At 65.1% G+C, this 25,863-nt stretch overlaps 1 protein-coding gene across 1 annotated transcript in view; it reads left to right on the top strand.

Moving 5' to 3' along the window:
* The first annotated feature begins 6,952 nt into the window (after nucleotides 1-6,952).
* Nucleotides 6,953-25,863, top strand: part of DENND3 (DENN domain containing 3) — a 45,710-nt gene continuing 26,799 nt past the window's right edge. The window contains exons 1-8 of the mRNA XM_070075867.1: nucleotides 6,953-7,175; nucleotides 12,586-12,868; nucleotides 13,462-13,577; nucleotides 15,434-15,573; nucleotides 17,434-17,545; nucleotides 19,646-19,765; nucleotides 20,681-20,899; nucleotides 25,392-25,513. Coding sequence (XP_069931968.1) covers nucleotides 7,074-7,175; nucleotides 12,586-12,868; nucleotides 13,462-13,577; nucleotides 15,434-15,573; nucleotides 17,434-17,545; nucleotides 19,646-19,765; nucleotides 20,681-20,899; nucleotides 25,392-25,513 — 1,214 coding nt within the window. The 5' untranslated portion in view covers nucleotides 6,953-7,073. The remainder of the gene's footprint in view (nucleotides 7,176-12,585; nucleotides 12,869-13,461; nucleotides 13,578-15,433; nucleotides 15,574-17,433; nucleotides 17,546-19,645; nucleotides 19,766-20,680; nucleotides 20,900-25,391; nucleotides 25,514-25,863) is intronic.

Below are 25,863 nucleotides of genomic sequence, written 5' to 3' on the forward strand. Positions count from 1 at the left end.
GTCCCTTCACAGCACACGGACTGTTCCAGAAATAGACTTTCCCCGATGAAATAGTTCACGTTTACCAAGACCACGTCTAGGGCTAGCGTTGTTGCATAGCGGGAGAAGCTGCCGCCTGCGATGCCGGCCTCCCATTCGTCCCCGTTGCTCCCCTCCTGACCCAGCTCCCCGCTAATGGGCCTGGGAAAAGCAGCAGAGGACGGCCCAAGTCCCTGGGCCCCTCTGCCCACGGGGGAGACCCGGAGGAAGCTCCTGGCTCTTGGTTTCAGCCTGACTCAATCTTGGCCGTTGTGGCCATCTGGGGAGAGAACCAGAGGATGGATGATCTCTCTCTGTGTCTCCCTCTCTCTCTGGAACTCTGCCTTTCACATAAAGAAATCCTAGAGCTAATTAATTGAAAGGCAGAGTTAGAGAGAGGGAGACACAGAGAGAGATCATCCATCCACTGGTTCTCTCCCCAGATGGCCTCGATGACCGGGGCTGGGTCAGGCTGAAGCCAGGAGCTCCATCTGGGTCTCCCAAGTGGGTGCAGGGGCCCAGGCACTCAGACCATCTTCCGTTGCTTTCCCAGGCCATGAGCAGGGAGTTGGGTCAGAAGTGGGGCAGCTGAAACTCAAACCATATGCATATGGGATGCCGGCACTGCAGGCTGTGGCTTAACCCAGTACGCCACAGCTGGCCCTACCTAATAGATCACTTTTGTTTAAGAACATGCGTAACATGGTCAACCTCCCGCTGGAGCCGAGCCACAAGCTGCTCTGTTTAGGCCCCGGGGTGAAGGCTTTCACTGTGGACTTGTTGGGTGGGACACGGTGTGGGCTTCTGTGCACTTGTCCTTTCCCTGGAGACGAGCTTGGCGGATCCCTGCGGACCGGCACCCAGGCCACGGGCGGACCCAGTCAGCAGCACAGGCGTTTCACCTTTGTCCTGGTCGTGAAAGGTCACTGGGGGGGTGGGGCATGGGATGGCGTCGAGGCACAGCAGGTTAAGCGGCCGTCTGCAGCGCCGGCATCCCATCTGTGCGTCGGTTCCGTATCTGCTGCTCCACTTCCGATCCAGCTCCCTGCTCATTCTCCTGGGAAAGCAGCGAAGACGGCCCAAGCGCTTGGGTCCCTGCCACCCCCGTGGGAGGCCTGGAAGAAGCCTCCTGGCTGCGGCCTGGCCCAGCCCCAGCTGTTGCAGCCATTTGGGGAGTGAGCAGGGAGTGGAAGCTCTCTCTGTCTGTCTCCTGTCTGTGCCTTTCTCTCTGCAACTCGGACTTTCCGATAAATAAATAAATCTTAGAAAAAAGAAGCTCACACGGCACCTCTTGCTTTGTGCTGACGACCACAGAGCCCACGCAGTGGGTCCTAAGTCCCCCACACGTGTTCAGCCACGCGGTACCTGGCACACAGCCGGTGCCCTGCAAGTGCTGTTCCTTCCGTTTTACAAATGACAAAATGCAGCAGCTGGCCTGCTGGTGGGGATGCCTGCACCCCAGGGAGCTGTTAGCGGTAGGCGGAGCTCTGTAGGTGAGTGACAGCTCCCTCGCAGGCCCCGGAGGCTGCTGGGCGCCGAGGCGGTGCTGTCTCCTCCCAGGTCCTGGGTGGTGGGCAGAGGTCGCAGGTCTCCGTGTGAGTCCTGACAGTGAACATTTATCAACATGCGAAGATTCTAACAAGCCGGGTGATGCTGGCCGGGGCACGGGGCGCTGCCTGGGCCGGCCAGGGGCCTCCGCGGTATGGCTGATCCTGAGGCCCAAATGCCCATGCCACTTCGAGACCCCCTGCCATGCGTCCCACCAGGGCACCTCCAGGGCACGAGGCAGCACCCAGCACCGCCGCCCGGCCTCTGCACACCTCATGCCATTCCTTGGCCTTGTGATGCCTTTCCCGCTGCCTGCCCTCCACGGTGTCCCCAGAAGATGCCTCACGGCCGGTTTTCGGGTCTCCTCCTGCGACCCCGGGGGTCTGCCTCTCCACCCTTCTCACCCACGAATGCGCACTTTCTGCTCTGTGAGCCTTTGTGTGCGCGGTGGGGGTGGGCGAGGTCTGTACTTCATTCTTCTGTGTTGCCAGTGGGACCAGAGTATACAGTTGGTGCCCAACGACTGCCCGGACGGAAGTCCGGCTGGGCGGTTGGGTGGCTCCCCGGGTGTCCTCGCTGGCAGGAGGCTCGGGTCTGGAAGCACTGGGTCCGACTGCCGCACGGGGAGCTGTCTGCTGAGACGCCTGCTTTTCGTGGCTTGCAGATACGTGACGACATTTTCCTGAGAAACGTACCACTTGGCATCCGTATGGCCTGTGAGGACAGACAACTCCCGGGCTGAAAAGCCTCTTGTGCCTCCGAAGGCGGCGCTGGGTGTCTGCCACGCGTGGGTGTTGAGTGCCACGTGCTCCGGCCCCACTGGCCGTCACCTTGGGCCCTGGAGGACAGTCCCAGGTGTGGTGGTAGCGGTGACGCGGATGGCGCCCTTGCCACAGCCACGCTCTGGGAGACTCCCTCCCATCACCCCCATCTCACAGGGGGGAAGCGGCAGCCCAGAGACGCACTCCAGCAAGGGAGGTCAAACGCTGGCCAGGGCTGGGTCAGTGGAGAATGGAGCAGGGGCTGCCCTGGGGCTCCTGGGGAGGGGGGACAGTGGGGCTCCGGCTGAGCAGAGAGAGTGAGTGTCCCAGGCAGCCCGCAGGGAAGGGGACAGGGTGGGGACAGTGGTGAGGAGCAGGGACAGGTGTGGCAGGAGCACTCGCTCTGGCCAGTCTGCCACGGGCCCCTCCTGCCTGCTCTGTCCCTGCAGCCCTGGAGACCGCGCTGGCACGCCCCTGTCTCTGGGTGCCTCCCGCCGGCTCATTGCATTTTCCCAGCAGCCTTCCAAGGTGGGCACTGCTCCTTTTTTACAGCGAAGGACACCAAGGCTCGACGAGGTCCGGCAGCTCACCCAGCACGGGACAGGGCCTGAGCTTCTGCTTTCAACCCCAGCGCCGGAGGCCCCTGGGAAGGGTGCTGTGGGCTGCTGGTCCCTGGTGGTGTCACCTGCCAGCCCTGCTGCTCCACAGAGGACAACCCAAGCCCCAGAGGTCACCCCTTAGGTGGCGGTTGCTGTGAGGTGGCTTTTTTTCTTTCCTGAAGAGCTGTTTAATATTGGAAAGGCAGAGTGAGAGAGGAGGGAGAGGGAGAGAGCGAGGAAGCTTCCAGTTCACTCCCCAATTGTTCGCAAAAGCTGGGGCCGGCAGGCTGAAGCCAGGAGCCTGGAATTCCACACAGGTCTCCCCTGTGGGTGCGGGGCCCCGAGCAGGGGGCTGGCTGTGAAGGGAGCAGCCGGGACCGCGGCTGGCGCTGCACTATGGGGATGCCGGCCGTGCAAGCCGCCGTTCAGCTGGCTGTGCCGCGGCACCGGCCCCCTCTCCTGCCTGTCTTCCACCACGTCCTCAATCCTGTGGTCACATTTGTGTACGCTCAAGGACCGCGCGTCGTCCTACAAGACTGATGGATGGGAACTGTTCCTGGACCTGCTGTCACCGCAGCTGTCGTGACACCATCGCCAGCACAGCCCTCACGCCCGTGACGAGGCTGAGGCTGGTTCGCCACCAGCCGGGTCGGAGCCGGCCTGGTGAGTTTCGGTACAGAGCACTGTCACACGGTGATGATCTGTGTGATCGGCTTCGCAGCCACCATGCAGGCTTTTTTCTTCTTTTTAAAGGATATTCATTCATTTCTTTGTTTGAAAGGCAGAATGACAGGTTGTCCATCTTCCATCTGCGGGTTCACTCCCCACATGGCACAACAGCCAGGGCGGGGCCTGGCCAAAGCCAGGAGCCTGGAGCTCCGGCCCGGTCTCCCACGCGGGTGCAGGGGCCCAAGCACTTGGGCCGTCTTCTGTTGCTGTTTTCCCAGGCCACAGCAGGGAGCTGGATCGGAAGTGGAGCAGCCAGGACTCGAACCGGCGCTTACATGGGACGTCGGGGTCGCGGGCGGCGGCCTCTGTGCTGCAGAGCCCACGGCTCTTCTCCTACAAAGCCACCTTCGCAGGTGCCCGCTCTGCGGTGGCGGCCTCCCCCCTCCCCGAGTTCTCTGCGTCTCTGGACCCTATGAGGGGCTGACCTGCCCCCGCGAGTCTGTGAGTCACTCGAGGGTGCACACGGGCCAAGGGCATTGCCCAGCACAGCCTTTCTCCGCAGCACTCCCGCCGAGTGGCGCGTGAGGGCCTGGCGCCTGCCCCTCTGTGCCTCACCGCGTTTCCTGGTGCGTGGCTCTGCAGCGGCCAAGCAGGGAATGAACGCCCGAGGAGGCCCCTGCACTGACTGGGTGCTGCGGGGCAGAGGGCCGCACTGCTCGCTGGGAGTGCAAGGTGTATGCGTGGCCCGGCCGTGGCCCCAGCGCTCCCTCCACCTCCACCTGCGCCAGCCCCTGATTCCGGGTCTTCCGCTGGGTCTCCTGGTGCGCTCATGCTTAATCTGGGGGTGGGGGCGAGGGACGGACGACCTGATGTGCGGGTTCCCACCCAAGAGTGAACAGGGATTCCAACTGCTTTGAGTACTTGCGGCACTTCCTATTTCCTGTTGTTCTTGTTGTCTGTGTTTTAAAAATAGCCGAGCCAAGCGCTGAGCCGGTGCCTGGCTGTGGACCGGATTTGCATTTCCCTGTGACTGGCGCGTGGAGCACCTTTCCCGGCTCCGCGGCCACTGGCGCGCCTTCTCTGGAGAAATTCCCGTTCAGGTCCTTTGTTTTTACTTTGGGACTCTCTGGAGGGGTTGCTGGATCGGAGGAGTCTTTATGGCCTACACCCATCCACAGGGAGCTGGCTCGGATGTGGAGCCGCTGGGACTCGAACCGGTGCCCACAGGGATGCCAGTGCTGCAGGCTGCAGCTTAACCCACCACGCCACAGCCCCGGCCCCTGCTCCCTGTGCGTTTGCAGTCATGGCCAATGTTACGAAGCCTTTCCCCTCAACCCCACTTTTCAAAAGAGAATTTTTACACCTAAAGTCCTTTTTTTTTTTTTTTAAAAAAAAGATTTATTCATTTATTTGAAAGTCAGAGTTAGAGAGGGAGACACACACCCGCACACACACACACACAGAAATCTTCCCTCTGCTGGTTCACTCCCCAGGGGCCTGGGGCTGGACTAGGCTGAAGCAAGGAGCCAGGAGCTTCCTCCTGGCCTCTCCCACGTGGGTGGGAGGGACCCAGACACCTGGGCCACCTCCTGCTGCTTTCCCAGGCCACTGGCAGGGAGCTGGTTGGAAGTGGAGCAGCCGGGACACGGCGCCCACATGAGATGCGGGCACCACAGCGGCTTCAACTGCTCTGGGACAACACAGGTCCCACAGAAGCCTCTTACAAATGTCTAGAGGGGCACCGACACCGCACAGAATCCTCATTCAGTGCCCGTTAGCACCAGACACCCAGATGCGAGCCACACCCCGAGACAGGCCGTCTGGCGGCACTGGGAGCTGGGCTGGTCCCTGCTCTGTTGGGGCTCGCGCTTCGCAAACTCCGCTCAAACCCATTTCCTCTCTGCATCTTTTTTTAAAAATTTATTTTATTTATTTGAAAGGCAGAATTAGAGAGAGAGAGAGACAGAGAGAGAGAGAGAGAGACAGAGAGAGGGATATCTTCCATCTGCTGGTTCACTCCCCCAAATGGCCACGATGGCCAGGTCTGGGCCAGGCTGAAGCCAGGAGCTTCTTCCAGGTCTCCCACGTGGGTGCAGGGGCCCAAGCACTTGGGCCGTCTTCTGCTGCTCTCCCAGGCCACAGCAGAGAGCTGGATGGGAAGTGGGGCAGCCGGGGCTCACACGGGATGCTGGCCTTGCAGGCGGGCCCCCATGGTGTGTTCACAGCCACGCTGAGAGCTGGGCAGGGCAGCAAACCCCTCTCCCAGGGTGGGGAGGCCGGGGCAGCCACACTCTGGGCTGCTGGCCCGTGGGCACGGCGTCCACAGGTCTGCACACGGACTCTGCCTTGGCCTGGTCCGCCTCTTGGCAGAGCCTGCTCTGGGTGGAACCGCCCTGGGTCCCTGCACAAGAGCTGGGCCACCCATGCATCTGCCCCTGCGGGGTCTGAGCAAACAGGAAGCTGTGGGTTGGGGCTGCAGGGCTCGGCTGTCTCACAGTGCACACTCAGGAGCCGCACGCCCTCCTGCACGCTGGGGCTTCCCGGGTGACTGGCTCAGGCTGTGCCCTCCGCCGGGGCCTCGGGGGAACAGACCCAGACCCGTCCCTTCTCGGTGCAGGAGACTTTACCGACTTCTGGTCACGGCTCAGCGCCGCCAGCGGCCTTGAGTGAGAACCAGCTGGGCGGAGGCTGCACGAGGCGGGGCGGAGCCGGCCTCACCTCCACCTGAGGCTGAAGGGGCTCCTCCCGCTCCCGCCAGCTTTTCCCTGGGCCCTGCAACAGGTGCCTGACGGTGGTTATCAGGCAGCCACACCAGCCCCTGGGCAGTGGCAAAGTCCCTGTGACTGCCGATCTCTGGACCTCGGCTGGGAGGCAGGGCCGGGACCCCGCCAGGCGTGGCAGCCAGTGCCCAGGCACCCAGCCAGCCTCCAGGGTCGGGCCCTGCCGGACGCCGGACGCCGACGCCGGACGCCGAGCCTCCTTGTCCTGGGAGCCCCAGAACTGCACTCTGTGCTGCTGAGTTATAACTCAACCTCTCACTGACCCCGGCCCGCCCCCGGTGGACCCTGTGGTTGTTAACCCGGCACAGGAGGGCTTCCTGGAGATGGTGGCCTTTGCTGCTTCACAAGGACGGGCCCTGGAAGCGGCCAGAGGAGGGGACATTGGTGCCCGCGAGCCGCGGAGGCTGGATGACGTCGTCCGGCACTTGGGACCCCGCCCACTCCTCCCTCTGCTGTCCCGGGACCCAGAGCTACGCACCCACTAGAAGCGCCGGGCCGGTTCGGAAATGACGACCTCCCGCGCCCGCCCGGCCCCGCCCCGCCCGCCGAGGCCCCGCCCCGCGAGGTCCGGCCCGCCCCCCGGGCCGGTCCCGCCACTTCCAGGTGCCTGCCGGCCGGGCCTGGGGCGGCGCGCTGGGTCGGGGCCGGGCGGCCGGAGGCTGCGGAGCGCGGTGCGCCCAGCGGCCCGCGGGGCAGCCATGGCGGAGGCCGCGCCGCAGCACCTGTCGCTGCCCTCGGGGCTGCTGGAGCTGTGCGCGCTCCTGGGCGCCCCCCGGGACGGCCTCCGCGGCCTGGAGCAGGTGAGGGTGCGGCGGGGAAACCGAGGCGAGCGCGGGCCGGGCGGCGGTGAGCGGGGCGGGCCGAGGGCGCACCCCGGGCCGGCGCTTCCCGGCGCGGGCTTCCAACCACGGCGTGCCGGGCGCCCCTGCCCCGTGACCCAGGCGGGGGTCCCGGCCTGCCCGGTGTGGGCGGCGCGCCCCGGGCTCTGGGCAGGGCCTGGCAGGCTGCCCGGGGCTGAGACCAACAGCTGTTCCCCAAACGCTGCCCGACGGGGCTTCTTCCTGCCGGTCCCCGGGGGCCTCTCCCCGGGCAGCGCCGGCTGGCTTTGCACCCAGCGATCCTAGCGATGCTAAATGCGCTCTGGTCCCGGGGGGCTTTGCTCTACTGGGACTGGGGCCCGCGGCAGGCGCCGGCACCTGCGGGCTGGCGGTCCTGGGGGACCAACCCCCTGCCCCTTAGCGCAGAGGTCTGCGGTCTCCTAGGCGGCGCTCCCAGCAGCCCTGGGTCTTCCCTTCAGTGCCCGCCTACCCGGTCTGTGCACCCCAGCAGCAGCGTGACAAATTCAGATCCTGGCTTTGGGGACAGCTGTCTCGAGGTGTTGGCTGTGGCCGTGGCCCCCCTGCCCTGGTGTCCCTGGTGCAGTCTGTCCTCTCCCTGGTCCTCAGGCCAAGTCCGTCCCTCTCTTTACAGCTCTCAGCAGCAGGGATGAACAGAAGTTGTCAAGAAAAGTTAACGGGTTGCTAAATTTAGCCCAGAGGGTGTCTGCCCCGGCTGGGTAGCCCAGGTACCAAGGCTTTGGTTCGAAGTCGGTGGTGAAGCCAGGAATGGCAAGTGGCCTCTGTGTTCCCCTGCCACCTGCCCCTCCCCAGGGTCACAGGTCCCCCCTTGATCTCTGTCTCCCCCCCCTCCCCCCCAGCGTGCCAAACGCCGATGATCCGTCTTCCGGTAGGAAATGCCTGGTTTCGGTTGAGGGGACTGCCGTGCGTCCCGGGCGACGAGGACACGCGTTACTCAGCCGGGGGTGGGGTGGGGTGGGGGATGAGTCTAGGGGGAGCAGGATGAATCAGCCGAGTGTTTCTGATGGTGCTTTCCAGAACACAGGGCAGCCATGCTGTCCCAGGTGCAGGGAGGCAGAGGCGCAGCCGCTCTCCTCTCAATTCTCTGATTCTGGGAGGGGTTCGGCAGGGAGAGAGGAGGGATGCGGGGAGACGGCTAACCTGCCTGCCAAGAGCTGGCGTTTAGGGACCACGCTCAGTCGCAGTTAGCCACACGTGCGGCTTTCTCTAGCTGGCTCTGTATCTGTAACAGTTCTATTCGAATGTCCGAGGCTGTTGCCAGCGATTTGTCATTTTGCTTTTGAATCACGCCTGCTGGTTCAGACGCTCCTCCTCGGAGACGCGCGTGGCTCCGCTCTGAGATCCCGCAGGGCCCGGGGTTTTACCTCTCCGAGGGGTGTGTGTTTGCTTTGCTGGGAATGGGGACCAAGAGGTGCAGTACCCTCCCCCGGGGGCTGGGCGGGGGCCCTTGTCCCTGGTTGCCCTGGGGCCCTGGCATGGGGTATGCAGGGCCCAAGGCCGCCTGCTGGGAGGTGCTGGAGCCCCGGCTGGGGGTGGGTGACCCGCGTAGTGCTGGGTGGGGAGCTGGATCTGTGTGGGTTTTGGTGGGCAGCACCTGCGCTTCTCGGTTCCAGGCCACGGCGGGCAGCAGAGCGTCCTTGACAGTGGCACACAGCCTTCTCTGGGTGCACCGTCCACCGCACAGCCGCCGGCCGCACATGGCTACGGGTGGCCATGTCTCACTCCCTAGATGGCTGCAACGGCTGGAGCTGGGCCAATCTGAAGCCAGGAACTTCTTCCTGGTCTCCCACGCAGGTGCAGGGGCCCAAGCACTTGGGTCATCTTCTACTGATTTCCCAGGCCACAGCAGAGAGCTGGATGGGAAGTAGAGCAGCTGGGACTCGAACCGGCGCCCATACAGGATGCCAGCACTGCAGGCTGCAGCTTTACCTGCTGTCCACAGCGCTGGCCCTGAGGAGCTGCCTGTTCCATTTAAAGAATTGAACTTCTGACGGCCACGTGCCGCTGCTGGCCTCCGTGCTGCATAGCCCCGTCCAGGAGCGTTAGGAAAACGTCACTGCTGGGGGTTTCCTCCACGTGGCCAGTCTTACAGTGAGGGTCAGTGCCACTGTGTAATTAACAGAGAGAAATCTGTGGCTCCTATCAGCTAGGGTGCTGGGTTGGGCTTTTGCTTTTATATTAGCTTTTTTTTTTTTTTTTTTTTTTAAAGAAACCATTAAGTGATGCAGGATGGGGCCAGCACTGTGGTACAGCAGGTTGACGCCTTGGCCTGAAGCGCCGGCATCCCATATGGGCACCGGTTCTAGTCCCAGCTGCTCCTCTTCCGATCCAGCTCTCTGCTATGGCCTGGGAAAGCCTCTCTCTGTAACTCTTTCTAGTAAATAAAATAAATCTTTAAAAAAAAAAAAAACGATGGAAGTTAATAAAGTCAGCACTTGGAACACAGACCCAGCTGGAGGGGGGGAGAGTCTCAGAGTGGGCGGAGCCAGGGGACGGCAATAACCCGCGGACCCTCCCTGCCGCGGCTGCGTGTGGAGTTGTTCTAAGCAGATTAGCTCTGTGTCCAGGAGACCATCCCTGCTGCAACCCTGGGGGTCTCTCGGGAGGGGGCGGCGACTGCACCGCTGAGTGACACAGGAAGCCAGCCGTGCCCGCCAGCCTCCCTGTGCATAAAAGCAGGCTGTGTCCCACGTGTGCAGCGGGTGTGACCCTCTGAGTCACGGGGCCGCAGGACGGCCGTCCCCGCCTGTCCGTTTCCTTTTTTATTTCTATATCGTTCCTTTGAAATGAGGCCGCATTGTTCCCCGATCAGAAAGGACACGGGGAGTTCGCTCGGGAGCGCGCACTCTGGCGCCTGCCTTCAAGTGAACTGGGAGCAGCGGCGGGCATGGCAGGCGGAGCGGCTGTGCTGGGGCGAGCGGGAGCCCGTGTAGACGAGCCTGCCTCCCAGAGGGACAGTGGGACGCAGCGCTCTGCGCACCACCCCACAGACGACCCCGCCGTGCGTGCGGGGCAGGGGCCGTGTGCAGTGAGCGTGCTGGACATTGTGGGGGGGAGGCCCTGTGCAGTGAGCCTGCGGGACCCCGGGGTGTGGGGAGGGGGCGCAGCTGCAGGGAAGCCGGGGAAGGCGGTGGAGGGAGACGGCCTGTCCTGGGTGGAGGCGTGGGGTGTGTGTAGAGGAGGGACCTCCTCCAGGCGAGCGGGGCATGGGTGCAGGCGGGCGGGAGTCGTGGTGCGAGGCGACACCCCCAGGCTTGTCTGGAAGGATCTGGGCCGGGTTTGCCCCACAACGCGGCCCTCACCCCAACATGCGCTGGTGTTGGGGGAGGCCTCTGCAGCCCAGGGCCCCGAGTGGACGGAGGTCAGGGCCTGCATGGTGGCGGGTGCTGATCCTCGGCCTGTGGGCACGGGGACCCCACGGGCAGCAGGTGCACTGCCGCGCAGCGGGCAGGCCAGGAGGGGTTGGAGGAGTCAGGGAGGGGGGCCCGGGGACAGCAGGGGTCCTGCAGGAGTCGGGGAGGGGCCTGGGGGAGAGCAGGGGGCCTGCAGGAGTCGGAGAGGGCCCTAGGGAGAGTGGGGGACCTGCAGGAGTCGGGGAGGTGCCCGGGGAGAGCAGGGGGCCTGCAGGAGTCGGGGAGGGGCCCAGGGAGAGCGGGAGCCCAGGGCACTTGCAGCCCCATGTTTGCAGGAACGAGCCTGTCCATTCCGGGTCGCAGCTTTGGCCTGGTGTGGGTGCACTGTCCACCTCTGTGGTCTCTCCGTGTGTGTGTGTGTGTGTGTGTGTGTGTTTATTTATTAGTCAACTACACACACACACATACACAGAGAGAGAGGGAGGTCTTCCACCTGCTGGTTCACTCCCCAGACGGCTGCACTGGCCAGCGCTGGGCCAGGCCGAGGCCCGGAGCTTCCTCTGGTCTCCTGCAGGTGCAGGGGCCCAGGCGCTGGGTGGGCAGGGGCTGGGCCGCGAGTGGAGCCGCCCGGACCTCACTGTGTGGGGAGGAAGCAGGCCCACGGGTCCTGAGGTTGCTGGGTTCAGGGCCGCCCCAGTGCTGATAGAGCGGCGGGGGTTTGAGTGCCCTGAACACACGCGTCCTCCCGCGCGTGGCCTGAGTTCCCGGGAACGTGCCTTCTCACGTTCGGTCGTGGTTCTACAGGGCAAGCTGCCGGGGCGGGTGCATTCTGTGCGCTTTCGGTCAGGACACGGCCCCCTGTGAGCCGGGGAGCAGCGCCGACGGCACTGCAGGTGCTGTGGCCCGTGGGTCCTACAAGAGCGAGTGCGGGGCTGGGGGAGACAGGGACAGACTGACGGACAGACAGCTCCCATCTGCTGCTCCTGCCCCCCAAATGCCCACGATGGCCAGGGCTGTGCAGGGGCTGGAGCCAGGGCCCAGGAACCCATGCCAGGTCTCCCGTGGGGGTGGCGGGAGCCATCTCTCGGCCCCCAGGCTGTGCGTTCGGAGGCTCCGGCATCCAGAGGCGGGAGGGGGGTGGGGCTCAGCCTCGGGCCGGACGCCTTGCTGCTGCTGGGTCTTCCTGACGTGTCCAGGGCCCGGGTCTCACTCCTCCTGGGGGGGGGGCCCTTGTTGCTGCTGCCCTCGCTCGGGCCCGTCAGAGCCCCTCGGTCACCCCCTCCCGCCCAGCTGCCGTCTCCTGCAGCCCAGCACCCAGAGAGTCTGCTCGTGGGTTTCCACTTCCCGCTTCCTTCTCTCCCGCGGACCGCGGGCGTCCAGTCCGGCTCTGGAGCAGGGTCAGCCTCCCGCGTCGTAGTTAGTTCAGCTCGAGTCCTCTCGTGATGTTGGGGGAGAGTGAGGAGTGAATCGCCGTCGTATCGGCCGCACGCCGAGGCTGGGCCCGTGCCTCCCCGCGGGCTCCCTCCGTGCCCCTCACCCTCTGCTCCGAGCAGGGGGCCTGGAAACGCTGCCAGCGGCAGCCCGGCCGGCGTGGTGTGCATGTGTGGGCAGGGTTTGCTGCCCCTGCGAGGGGCCGCGGTGCTCCTGGGGGTCCCTGCCCTCTGCTCCTGCCCTCGTTCTGCCCTCACCCCTCACGGGGGCAGCTCCAAGCGCAGGACCTGGCTGCTGGGAGTGGAAGACGGAGCCGGGATTTCAGGGCAGGTCTGTGTGCCATGGTGCCCGGCTCCCAACCGCCAGGCTCTGTGCAGAGGATGTGTCGGCCCCAGAACTGGCTCTGAGGGGTTGGCGACATGCCTGGGGGCTGTGCCAGGCCCTAAAGGCCCCTTCTGGGTGGTCCTGGGCACCGCACTCACGCTCAGCCCTGCACCTGCCGAGACCCGCGTCGTGAGCGCGGAGCAGAGCCGGCGTCTTGCGGTGACTCTCGTCCCTGTCTCCCTCAGGCCGCCCAGAGAAAGGGAGTCCCGAAGCCTCCGTCTCTCAGCCCGGAGGTTCTGTCTGTTTTTGTGCCTCCTTTTGTCAGCAAGGAGGACAGCCTGGCGGCGGCCGCTGCCAGCTGCACCGCCCCTGGGAAAAGCAGGAGGCGCTCCTTCAGGAAGAGGCGCGAGAAGCCCAGGGCGGAGCAGTTGAAGGAGCCCCCAGGGGACCCCAGCGGGCCGGACCCCGAGGACGTCAGCATCCCGGGCGGCGTGGACCTGCTGGCGCTGCCCCAGCTCTGCTTCCCAGGTACGCGCCGGCGGTGTGGGGCACCGGTTTTTGGAGAACTGCACCTGGGCCCCGCGTGGGTCTCCCGGACCTTCCCGCTCAGACCTAGCACAGGGTCTCCGGCGGTCGGCGGAGGGGTCCGCCCCAGCTGTGCCCGGCCCGTGTCTGCTCTTTGGCTGAAGCCGGGCTGGCCTCTGGTTCCCGAGCTCAGGAGCTCCAGCGGGTTCCGGGCAAGACACAGCCCCACCAGGGCTGACGTCCGGGACATGCACTGGCCACCAGGCGTGGCCATGGCTCTCGGGTCACCCCTCCTGGGGCAGGGACTGCAGCTGGGGACAGGCTGCTGGCCTCGGGGTGGCTCGCCGTGGGCTCCCGGCGTCTCCGCAGTCGCCTCGTGCCTCGGCTTGATGCTTCAGGGCACAGAATGGGGGGCTGTGCCTGGGGCGGGACTCGGGGCGGTGGGGGAAGCTGGCCAGAGAGTGGACGCGTCATTGCTGGCTGCAGGCCACAGGCCACGGGCGTGCTTTGTCAGTGAGAGACGACGGGTGCAGGTGGCCCGGGCCTTCCTGTGGCTGCCGCAGCCGGAATGCGGTATTCCTTCTGTCCTGCTGCAGGGGGCCTGTGCGTGGCCTCGGAACCGAAGGAGGACACCGTGCACTTCCTGGTGCTGACCGACGTGTGCGGGAACAGGAGCTACGGCGTGGTCGCCCAGTACTACCGGCCACTGCACGTGCGTGCACCCTCCACGGCTTAACTGGTCAAGTACACGTCCTCCAGTGTCCAGGGGCGTTGAGCGCATCCCCACAGTGTGCCGCCCTGCCACTGTGCCATTCCGGGACATTCTTACCCCGCCCCACCCCCACCCGTGCAGCTTTCGCTCCCCACCTCCCGCCCCCACTGCTCCGTGCTGTCTGGATTCTGCGTGGAGGGCAATCGGGCAGGGTGCGCCTCCTGTGCCCGGCTGCTTTCACGTGTGTGGCGTGTCTGGGGCTCACCGCACTGTGTCCATCGGGGCTTCCTTCCCTACTGTGGTTCGGTGGCCCAGCGTGTCCACGAGCCATGCTCTCCTCACCTTCCCCCTACCGTTCAAGGTTGTGGGTTCACATTTTGCGCCCTCACACGTTTGAGAGGGTGCTCATGGAGGGGCGCGAACAGGCCCGCGTGTCCTGCAGAACCAGCCAGAGCAAACGCAGCGGCTGGCCCCTGTGCGTGGGACGGCTGTCTCCCTGGCCTGCGAAGGACGGAGCCGGGAGGCCACGCCCCAGCAGCACAGGCAGGGGTGTGGTCCCGTCTGAGACCAGGGTGGGAGCAGAGGAGGGTGGTGAGCTGGCCCCGCCCAGGGCTGGGTGCAGACGAGCAGGACCACAGGTGCATCACGGGTTCGCCTGCACAGTGATCCTATCACCACGTGCGTGGGAGAAGACACACAGCCCCGGCGCCTGCCCCGGTCAGAGGCAGCTGTCAGGGCCAGGTCCTCCCATGGCTGGGGCTTGGGGGTTCCTTCTTCCCCTCCTTCACCATGTACTGGGGGCCGCCGCACGTGTGACGCTGACCTGGGCCCTCTCCTGTCTTCCCACTGATGCTCCGTGGCTTGACCGTGTGTGGGTCCCCGGCCCCTCCCAGGCACCGGAGCCCCAGCAGCTTAGCCCCAGGGGGCCCGAGGCCTTGCTGTGCAGTCCTCACCTCCCAGAGAACGAGGCTGGGAACCGTGGTGTCAGGCCCACGTCGCAGAAGGCACGGGGCGTGGGGGTCGAGCGACAGCAGCCGGGGTTGGAACCTGAGCCGCCGGTGGAAAGGGCCGGGGCAGACTGGTGATGCCGTGGTGGCGTCTGGGGCTCCTCCCTCTGCCTGGACCTCGTGCGAGAACCTCACACCCGGGCCGAAGCCGTCCACCAGCCCCCGTCCCTGCTGAACGAGCCCACACGAGCGGCTGTGTGCGCCCCAGCCCGCGCGCCTTCCGGAAGCTGTTGTGCTCTGGGGAGGGCGCGACTGCTGCCGTGCGGCCCAGAGGCCCAGGCCTGTCTGGGGTCCGGGTTCTACTGTGGCTCCTCTTGTCCCAGGCCTGTTCCTGCCTCCAGGGCAGGGCTCAGCTCCCACCTGTGTCACCCCAGCACCTCCTTTGGTTCAGGCACCACCTGGCGCCACAGAGACTGTGTGTGCATGTGCGTGTGTACATGTGTGTATACGTGGTCAGTGTGCATGCACATGTGTGTGTGTATACATGGTGTGTGTGTGTACACATGTGTGTATATGTAGTTGGTGTGTGTGGCTTGTGTATGCATGTACATGGCCCGTGCCTGTGTGTGTGTGTACATGGCTGGTGTGTGTGTACATGCCTGGCTGGTACATGTGTGCATACGTGGCTGATGTGTGTGTATGTGGCCTGTGTATGTGTGTGGCTGGTGTGTGTGTATGTGACTAGCTGGAGCGTGTGTGCATGTACGTGCCCATGCACATGTGTGTGTGACTAGCTGGAGCGTGTGTGCATGTACATGCCCGTGCACACGTGTGTGCGTGGCCTCCTCTGCCCGGCTGGGGGCGGCTGGGGGCAGGATGGCAGCTGAGTGTCGCCGTGCCCTTCCGCAGGACGAGTGCTGTTTCTACAACGGCAGGGCGCACTGGGAGTCTGCGCCGGCCGCGGGCGCCGCCGGCTGCTACGTGCCCTTCGCCGTGTGCGTGGTGTCCAGGTTTCCCTACTACACCGCCCTCAAGGACTGCCTGTCCTGGTGAGTGCGTCGGCCCCAGGCTGAGTGCCGCTCGGGCTTGGCTAGGAGAAAGGGAAGCGCCGGCGGCAGGCGCTTGGCGGTGGACGCCCGCCTCCCTCACCGCAGAGTCTGGGTTCAAGTCCCGGCTCCGCTCCTGGCCCAGCTTCCTGCCGTGCGCACGCTGGAGGAGAGGAGGCTCGGGCAGTGGGCTTCGGCGCCGGCCCCCGCCCTTGCTGGCATTGGGGGTGAGCCAGTGGGTGGGCGCTTTCTCTGTGTCTGCCTCCCAAATAAGAAAAGCAGAGGAGTGATTACGTCAGGCGGAACGTCTTCCCAGCCCCTGAGGAGGAGATGCTGGGTCTTCCGGTGAATTCGGAGTGACCGTTTTGGAGCTGTCTCTGCTGGTGCCGAGCAGAAAGTCTGGGATGCAAAGACTCCTGGGAAAATGAGGGAAGCATCGCGCAGCCCGTGCAGCCCGGAAGTCGGAGCCTCCGCTCGGAGGCTGCGCCCTGGGCCCCGAGCCCCGAGCCCTTTTCTTCTGGGTCTCATTAAGTTATGGTCCTGGCGCTTGTCAATCACCTGTGGTTGATTGACACCTGAGAAAGGGCTCTTTGTGCCTCGGACGATGTGGGACTGGCTCTCTCAGTTCCTGTCCAGAGCCCGTCCCCGGCTCGGGTCGAGCAGCTGGGATCTGATTGTTGGCGACATTTGTAACACAAATCCTGCACTTCACTGCCTTGTGTTTTTTTTTTTTTTTTAAGATTTATTTATTCATGGAAAGAGTTACACAGAGAGAGGAGAGGCAGGGGGGGGGGTCTTTCATCCGCTGGTTCACTCCCCAATTGGCAGCAATGGCCAGAGCTGCGCCGATCCAAAGCCAGGAGCCAGGAGCCTCCTCCGGGTCTCCCACGTGGGTGCAGGGACTGAAGGACTTGAGCCTCTTCTACTGCTTTCCCAGGCCACAGCAGAGAGCTGGGTGGGAAGTGGAGCAGCCGGGACTCCAAGCAGCGCCCATATGGGATGCCGGCACTGCAGGTGGCGGCTTTACCCACGATGCCACAGTGCTGGCCCCAAAAGCTTTTTAAACAGTTACTTACTTGCATTGGAGAGAGAGAGAACAGAGACTGAGGAAATAAAAGAGAGCGCTTCCACTCCCTGATTCAGTCCCCAGATGCTTGCCATGCTGGGGCTGGGCCGGGCTAAAGCTGGGAGCCCGTGTGGGTGGCAGGAACCAGTTCCTTGAGCCCTCGCCTCTGCCTCACGGGCTGCGTCAGCAGGAAGTCGCAGTCAGGGGCCAGAGTCCGGTGTTGCCTCCCGGCACCCTGGCGTGGGACACTTAGCATGAGTCACTAGGTCAAATGCCCACCTCCCCTTGGTCACTCAGAGGCGGTCTACACTCGCCCTCTGGGTCAGAACCCCCCCCCCCAGGGGCCCGGCCGTCCGTCAGCCGGGGTCGGGCAGGGCTGGGACCTGGTCAGCGTGCCCGTCCTCGGTGATACTTGTCAGGGCAGGGGTTCGCAGCGGCGGCTCAGCTACTGCTTGGGATGCCTGCCTCGCACTTCAGAGTTCCTGGTTCGGGTCCTGGCTGCTCTGCTTCCAGTGCACTTCCCTGCCGGGTGGAGACCTGGATGGAGTCGCTGCCCTCTGCAGCCGAATGACCAGAGAGAGGAACGAGGGAAGGGACGCGTTTGTTCCTTAGAACACGCGCTAGACCCCGCGTCCCGGGGTTCATCCGTGTGAGACGTATGTGAACCTTACACGCTGAGCCCAGAGCACCTTCCCCGGGGTGCCTGGGGCCCGCGTGCCGTCGGGGGCGGGAGCTCACGTGGCGCCTCCGCAGCTGGGATGCAGAGCCCGCCTGCGCGTTGTGCTTTCCGATTGCAGCCTGCTGATGCACCTGAAGCTGTGCAGGGATTTCGAAGCCGACAACCTCATCAAGGACTTCGCCGCGAGGCTGTCTTTGGTCCCCAGCCCCCCTCCGGGGCCGCTGCACTTGGTGAGTGAGGTCCCGGCTTCTCGCTGGGGCTTTCGTGGCCGGGGGTTGCCGGGGCTGAGCCGTCTGGGCCGCTGCGTTCCTGACTTGCGAGGCTGGGAGCTGTGCTGCGAAGCGGGCTCCAGGGCCCCTCGGTAGTTAGCACGGCAGCCTCTGTCTCGCCATGCAGAAAGTTCACGGCAGCGCCAATCCTGGGCCGTAGAATGCACTTGGCCGTTTTCCTTGTTTGCTTGTCTGGGGCGTCGGTGTCCGCCCTCCGTTTGCTGGGGTTTTCTCTGCTTCCTGATAAGCAGCCGGCGTTTAGACTGGACCGCGCCAGGGACCGCCGAGCCGTGTGAGGGCCAGCGTCTGCCAGACCGGCTCTGATTCCAGGGATGCCTTTGGCTACTCTGTGACATGGGACGTTCGGGGTTGAGAATGCGAGCGAAGTGCTGGCCGGCGCCCCGAGACGGCCGAGCCCGTTCAGCTCAAGTTCATGACCACGCACAGGCACTTTTTCTTCCTCTTCCTCTCCTCCTCCTCCTTTTATCAAATGGGCACCCAGTGAAGATTTTGAGGTGTTCAGTAGCTGTCAAGTCAGTTTCACTGTAGTTGTCCGTTCTGGAAGATGATACACATACATCTTAGTTCTCCATGTTAGAAACTTACTTCAGAGGCAGTGAGATGGAGAGAGAGAGAAAGAGAGGGAGGGAGGGAGGGGGGAAGGGAGAGAGGGAGGGGGAGAGGGAGAGAGAGGAAGGGAGAGAGGGAGGGAGGGGGAGAGGGGGGAAGGGAGAGAGGGAGAGAGAGAGGAAGGGAGGGAGGGAGAGAGAGGGGAAGGGAGAGAGGGAGGGAGGGAGAGAGAGGGAGGGAGAGGGGGAAGAGAGGGGGGAAAGAGGGAGGGGGAGAGAGAGAGGGGAAAGAGGGAGGGGGGAGAGAGAGAGGAAGGGAGAGAGGGGGGAGGGGGGAGAGAGGGAGAGAGAGAGGGAGGGAGGGGGAGAGAGGAAGGGAGAGGGAGGGAGAGAGGGAGGGAAAGAGGGAGGGGGGAAGAGAGGGGGGAAAGAGGGAGGGGGAGGCAGGGAGGGGGGAGGGAGGGAAGAGGGGAGAAAGAGGGAGGGGGGAAGAGAGGGGGAAAGAGGGAGGGGGAGGCAGGGAGGGGGGAGGGAGAGAGAGGGAGGGAGGGAGGGAGAGAGGAGCGGGAGGGAAAGAGAGAGGGAGAGAGGGAGGGAAAGAGAGAGGGAGGGAGAGGGAGGGAGAAGGATGGAAAGAGGGAGGGAGGGGGAGAGAGAGGGAGGGAGAGAGGGAGGGAGAGGGAGGGAGAGGGGGAGAGGGAGGGAGGGAGAGAGAAAGGGACAGCAAGTGAGCCCTAGAAGGCGATTCCCTCCCCAGGGGCCCACAGCCGCCAGGGCTGGGCCAGGCTCGAGCAGCAACCTGGGAGCTCAGTCCCGTCTCCAGCTGGGTGGCGGAACCGATCCCTGGAGACCTCCCAGGGTCTCCTTAGCGGGGAGCTGGGGTCGGGAGCCAGGCCAGCGGCTGGACCAGGCTCTCCGGCGTGCGTCGGGGGCGTCTTCCCTGTTAGGCCGAAGTCCTGCCCCATTCCTCTGCGTGTTTAAAGCAGCAATTGAAAAGTAGGCGCGCTTATCAGGAGACGTGGACCGTGGACCCCACGCCTCGGAGCCCTGCATGGACCTAGGGGAGAAGATCAGTGCACTTTGGTGCGAGAGGTTTCCGGATCCGTGCCCGCGCGGGGTCTGCCAGGAGGTCACGGGAAATGCACCTTAGGAAGGAACCATGTGTGGATCTGCAACGTTCTGGCACCAAAATGAGCTCATGTTTTAGCTCCAGTTTTGAAGGTCCCTGGTGGAACGCCTAGGACCGCGTGGAAGCTGCCTGGCTTGGGACTTGGGCCACCCGGGGCAAGCGTCCGGGTTGCTAGGGAGCGGCGCTGGCTGACGGGCTCGGCGCGGGAAGTCCTCGGAGCCGGGCGGCGACTGGCCGTGGGGACGGCTCCTGGCCGTTCCTGCCGTGGCACGCGTACCTCGCACACGGCCTCTCGCTCGCGGGCTGTCTGTGGTGAGACTGGGACTCAGAGCGCTGAGCTCAGGGTGTGCACGGCTCCCGCAGGTGTTCAACATGAAGCCGCTGCAGGTGGTGTTCCCCGCGCGCGCCGACCCCGAGAGCCCCGTCATCGACCTGGACCTGCACCTGCCCCTGCTGTGCTTCCGGCCCGAGAAGGTGCTGCAGGTGCGTGCGGTGGTCCGGGGCCGGGGCCGGGGCCGGGGCTGGGCTGGGCCCGGGCCCGGGGCTGCCAGCGAGCCAGCACTCAGCGCCGGGCGTGGTTCCACAGGACGGCTTGGAAAGAAAGACTGGTCCCTCTGTGTCTCCCTGAAAGACAGAGGGGGGGGTGTCCCATCTGCTGGACTCTCCCCAGATGGCTGCAGTGGTGGGGGTTGGGCCAGGCCAGAGCCAGACGCTGAGCCCCCCTGGGTCTCCTAGGTGGGTGCGGGGGCCCAAGCCCGGGGGCCATCTCCCGCTGCCTTCTGGGGGCACAAGCAGGTGGCTGGGAAGCAGGGCGGCCAGGCCTGCATGGAAGCTGTGCCGGGCTGGTGGGGGGGTGGTGGCCCCTCCAGGCGTGTCGCCCCCTCCCTACCCTCCTCCCCCAGGCGCAGGCGCTGGCTGCGTGGTCGCCCCCACCCCATCCCCCCCAGGTGCAACCGCCCCCCCCAGGCGTGGTGCCCATGAGGTCACCCCCACCCCCTCGGGCGTGCCCCCCCAGGGGTCGCCCCACACCCTTGGGCGCGCCCCCCAGGCACGATCATACGGTCACCCCCACCCCCTCGGGTGCACCCCCCAGGCGTGGCGCTCACGTGGTCGCCCCCACCCCCTCGGGCGCGCCCCCCAGGCGCGGCGCTCACAGGCGGTTGCCCCACCCCCTTGGGCACGCCCCCCCCCCCCCGCACGGCGCTCACGGGCTGTTGCCCCCACCCCCTCAGGCGCGCCCCCCAGGGGTCGCCCCCACACCCTTGGGCGCGCCCCCCAGGCACGCTCATATGGTCACCCCCACCCCCTCGGGTGCACCCCCCACCCCTGCGCTCACACGGTCACCCCCACCCCCTCGGGCGCGCCCCCCACCCGGCGCTCACGCGGTCGCCCCCACAGATCCTGGCCTGCATCCTGACAGAGCAGCGGCTGGTGTTCTTCTCCGCCGACTGGGCGCGGCTGACGCTGGTGGCCGAGTGTTTCATGGCCTACCTGCACCCGCTGCAGTGGCAGCACACCTTCGTGCCCATCCTATCGGGCCAGATGCTGGACTTCCTCATGGCGCCCACCTCCTTCCTCATGGGCTGCCACCTGGACCACCTCCAGGAAGTCAGCAAGGTCAGGGGGAAGCGGGGGAGGAATACCGGGTCTGGGGCGGGGGCCCAGGGCTGCGGTGGGAGGGAGGGGAGGCCTGGGGGGGGGACCCAGGGGTGGGGGTTGGGGGGGAGACCCGGGGCTGCGGGAGGCTTCGGGTGGGGGAAACCCCGGGGCTGCAGGTTGGGGGGAGTGAAGGGGGGAGACCCAGGTCTGTGAGGGTGCTACTGGGTGGTGGGGAGTGGGCATGGGGGGAGCTGCCAGAGTCATTGGGGGAGGATCTGGCTCTGCGAGGGTGCCGGGAGGGGGGGGGACCTGGGCTCTGTGAGGGCGCCGCCGGCGTGGAGGGGCTGGGGTCTTCGATTGCACCTCGGGCACTGGGGGGAGCTGCCGTGGGCCGGGGGTGGGTGGTTGGCAGGGGGAGAAGCTGCTGCAGAGAGCTTGGTGTCGAGCCACCTGCACCTCTGCCTACACCCCTGTGAGCTCCAGGCACCCCCCACATGGCACAGACAACACACACACATAGACACACAGACACACACACACACGACACAGACACACACACACATGACACAGACACACTTCCACGTACGCCCCGTGAGCTCCAGGCACCCCCACACACACATGGCACAGACAACACACACATAGACACACAGACACACACACACACACGACACAGACACACACACACATGACACAGACACACTTCCACGTACGCCCCGTGAGCTCCAGGCACCCCCCCCCACACATGGCACAGACAACACACACACACATGACACATGACACAGACACACTTCCACGTATGCCCCTGTGAGCTTCAGGCACTCCACACACACAGACACACATAGATACACCCATGACACAGAACACACGGAACACACAGATACAGACACAGACATACCTCCACGTATGCCCCTGTGAGCTCCAGGTGCTACAGACACATAACAGAGACACACACACATACATAGACACATAGACACACACGAACACAGACACAGACACATTTAGATACACAGAAACACAGAACCAGAAAGCACAGATACACAGTAACACAGAAACAGACAACACATAACACACAGATATACATAGACATGTATATGTCTATGTACAGATACACATAGACACACACACACCACACAACACCCAGTTACACTGTGTGCTGTCCCCTCTGGGTGCCCCCCCACTGTGTGCTATCCCCTCTGGTGCCCCCCCCACTGTGTGCTGTCCCCTCTGGGTGCTGTGCCCCCCACTGTGTGCTGTCCCCTCTGGTGCCCCCCCACTGTGTGCTGTCCCCTCTGGCCCCCCCCACTGTGTGCTGTCCCCTCTGGCCCCCCCCACTGGGTGCTGTCCCCTCTGAGCCCCCCCACTGTGTGCTGTCCGCTCGCCTGGGCCTCCCTCTGGGTGCTGTCCCCTCTGAGTGCTGTCTCCCCCCCACTGTGTGCTGTCCCCTCTGAGCCCCCCCCCCACTGTGTGCTGTCCCCGCTGGGTGCTGTGCCCTCTGGGTGCTGTCTCCCCCCCACCATGTGCTGTCCCCTCTGAGCCCCACCACTGTGTGCTGTCCGCTCGCCTGGGCCTCCCTCTGCACACCCTGGGAGGAGTCCAGGCCTCTCCGTCCGCCTGCTCTCGAGCACCCAAGTGGCTGGGAGCTTTGGAGCGCTGGCGCTGGCACTGGCACTGGCACTGGCTCCAGCGCTGGCATGGGGGACTTGGCCTCTGCCCTGCCCTCTCTCAGCCTCAGCCTCTCGCTGTGGAGCGGGCAGGGCTGGAGTGAGGGCGCCTGGTGCGCAGCTGGGCTCCGGAGCTGCCCTTTCTGGTCATGTCTGCCTGTCTCTCTGTCTCTCTCTCTTCCACATGGAGGCGGGCTCTCCTGCGGGGTTGTGGGGGTGCAGGCTGTTCACGCTCCGTGCGGCTGACCTGGGCGGAAGCCTTGACTGCCAGTGTCCTGAGCTGAAAGAGGAAGCGCGGGCGGATCTGTGCCGGATCCGTGCCGCGGGGAGGCCTGGCACGTGGTGTGCGTGGAGACGGCGGCGCGTGCTATGAGCTGCTTAAGCCTTCATCCGCTGGTTCACTCCCCAGATGGCTGCAATGGCCAGGGCTGGGCCGATCTGAAGCCAGGAGCTTCTTCCTGGGCTCCCATGTGGGTGCAGGGGCCCCAGCACTTGGACCATCAATAAGCAGAGAGCTGGATCGGAAGTGGAGCAGCCGGGACTCAAACCGGCGGCCCTACGGGATGCGGGATGCGGTGCTGCAGGCCAGGCTTAGCCCACTGCGCCACAGCACCGGCCTGGCTTTGGCTTCCGCAGGCACCTCTGTTACGACGCGGTGTACCTGCCGCCGGGTTTACCCAGTTAAAGGAGCAGGACAGGGTTTTACTCAGAGGCTGGGCGGCTGTGGCTGTCTGGTTTTATACCTCCTCACCGCACAGGGACGCGCCCCGCCGGGCAGCCTCCCCTCTGCTTCCTGTCTCCGCCCGTTGGCCTGCTGTGGACATTTCCTGTGTAGCGGGGTGGGGACGTGGGGCTGTGCCAGGCGGCCGCAGGCAGGACTGGAAGCGGTGCGTCTGCCGCAGGCTGACTTCCAGGCTGATCCTCCTGTGTGGCCGTGACGTGGGTGTGCAGAGGGGCCTGGGCGGACAGGAGGCTCCCAGCCCCGCTGGCCGGCCGGCCTGCACCACTGGCGGTTCATCGTGGTGTCGTGGTCCGTCCGCGCCATAGCGCCTGCTGGTGCTTTGTCATTTGTCGCTGGCGAGTGCCGTGGTCCAAACAGGCCACGTTTCGTGTGCCCACTCCTCAGCGGGTGGACAGCTGGGTGGTCCCTGTATTTTGCCTGTTGTAAAAGATGTTACCTTGAGCACGCGTGTGCGAGTTTTTGCGCGAACGCGTCTCCGGCGGTCTCGGGCGTCCGCCGGGGAGTGGAAGGGCTGAGTCGTGTTGTCACCTCGCGTTCCGCCTGCTCCGGAGCCGCCGTGCCGGCTGCGTCCCTGCACTGCTGGCCCATCTTTCTGAAGACAGCCACGCCCGCGGCTGTGCACTGGCAGCTGCCCGTGGTTTGGACGTGTTTCCCTGTGCTCGCTGGCGGCTCCTGGGCAGGTTTATGTGAACTTCGGGTTGGGGACAGCCCCCAGGGTCCACACAGCCGAGAGATGGACACTGGGAATGCTTAGGGTGCTCCCCTCCCCTGCAGCGCCGGCGTGCGTGGACTGTGCCCGGTGTGGCTGAGGGCCACCCCTGGTGCCAGGCCGCTGGCCTGCGGGTGCCCTGGAGGCTGGCGCTGCTACGCAGGGCCGGGCGGTTCCCGTGTTCTGACCGGAGCCAGTGACTCACCGGGGAGAGCCCACGGCAGGGAGGGGCGGCCGGACACCCATGGACGCAAAGGGGACACGTCACGTGGGCCTCTGAAGTGGAAAGTCGCTGTTTTTTATAGCTGCTGGGGGCCGCCTGGTCCCAGGCTCTGTGGACGGAAACTTCTGGCGCGATTGTTGAGAGTTTGGGATGAAGGTGCCCCGGGATGGCGCCCTCTGGAGGTGCTGGGGGCTGGGGGCTCTGTTTTCCTGGCTGGGGCAATGCTTGGGGAGTGGGCACGCACGCCGTGGTTGTGTGTGTGTGTGTGTGTGGGGTCAGGGTTTTGTGCATCTGCCCCGGGGGGCTACGAGGCCGGGAAGGGGCTGGCGGCTGCACAGCTCCAGGGCCCAGGGTGGCGGTGCCGGCATCCGGGGACTCCAGCGCGTTCCTTGGGGTTTGCGTGTTTTGTCAGAGTGACCCTCAGGCGTATTTCAGACACGCCAGGCATGTGCGGTCACCTCCCCCGGGACCCTGCCCCCCGCTCCGGCCCCTGGAGCGGTGTGGGCAGCTCAGTGGACAGGCGGGGTGTGGGATGGCGGTGGTGCACTTGAGAGGGTTCTGGAATGTTCCTCCAGGACTCTGAAGTGGCACCTGCAGTGTTTGTACCGGGCTGGGTGAAAGTTGACGGCCCAGAGCTGGAATTCTGGCCGCAGGGGGTTGTGGGTGAAGCAGGGAGGCCCCCACCCGTGCTTTCAGCCTGCAGATGGTTCTGGCCCAGGCGATGGCGCGGTGACCCTCGGGGACACTGCCAGGCCTGGGGGCGCGAGGGCGAGGGAGTCCACGTCGCCCGGCTGCCCAGAGCGGCCAAGCTCACAGCCTCAGAGGTGGCCGCTGGGGCCGGGGCGGAGGGAGCGGGAGGGAGTGAGGTCCCGGCGTGGGAAAGTGGCAAAGTTCTGGAGCCGACGGTGCTGACGGCCACAGGACGCCACCGCCCAGCGCTGCTGGGAGCTGTGCGCATGCGCAGGGTCAGGCGTTCTGTCCCCGTGTGTCTCACCACAATGAGAAGGCCAGAAGGGCCCATGGCACGCACCAGGCCTGTGTGACCCAGCTCCCGGCGTGCGCCGCGTTTGTTGGGGCCGGGGCCACGTCCCTGGGGGCGACACCGGAGGGGCCGCGGGTACTTGTGCGGTGTTCAGAGGCGTTCGCAGGCTGCCCCTCACCGACTTGCTTTCCAGGAGGCCGACGGCTTAATCCTGATCAACATCGACCAAGGCAGCGTCACGCACTCCGGGTCCTCGGACCAGGCCGCGGCCGTCCCCGAAGTCCCTCTCCTCGCGGCCCAGGCCTTCATTCAGAGGTAACGGAGCCGGGGCGCGGCTCAGGGACAGCTGGGCCAGCCCTGCCGGCGCCTTTCCCGGTTCTGGGTCCCTCGGAGGTGTTGTAGGCACTGCTGGGCTGTGCGTTATCCCTGGGTGTTAAATCACAGTGGGCTGTGTGTATCCCGAGCCCGTCCCAGGGCCGACCGTGGCCCTGCCGAGCGAGATGGCCTTCGTCCCGGAGAGCCCCCCGTCTTGGACCTCACGGGGCCTGTGCCCTGGTCTCGGTCCCTCTCCCCCTCCCTCCTCCGTTCATTCACTCAGGGGATGTGCGTTGGGCACCTGCCGTGCGCCTGAGTGTGCTCGCGGGGGTCTCTGTGCTGGCAACAGC

The sequence above is a fragment of the Oryctolagus cuniculus genome, chromosome 6 (genome assembly GCF_964237555.1).
Source record: "Oryctolagus cuniculus chromosome 6, mOryCun1.1, whole genome shotgun sequence".
Taxonomy (NCBI): domain Eukaryota; kingdom Metazoa; phylum Chordata; class Mammalia; order Lagomorpha; family Leporidae; genus Oryctolagus; species Oryctolagus cuniculus.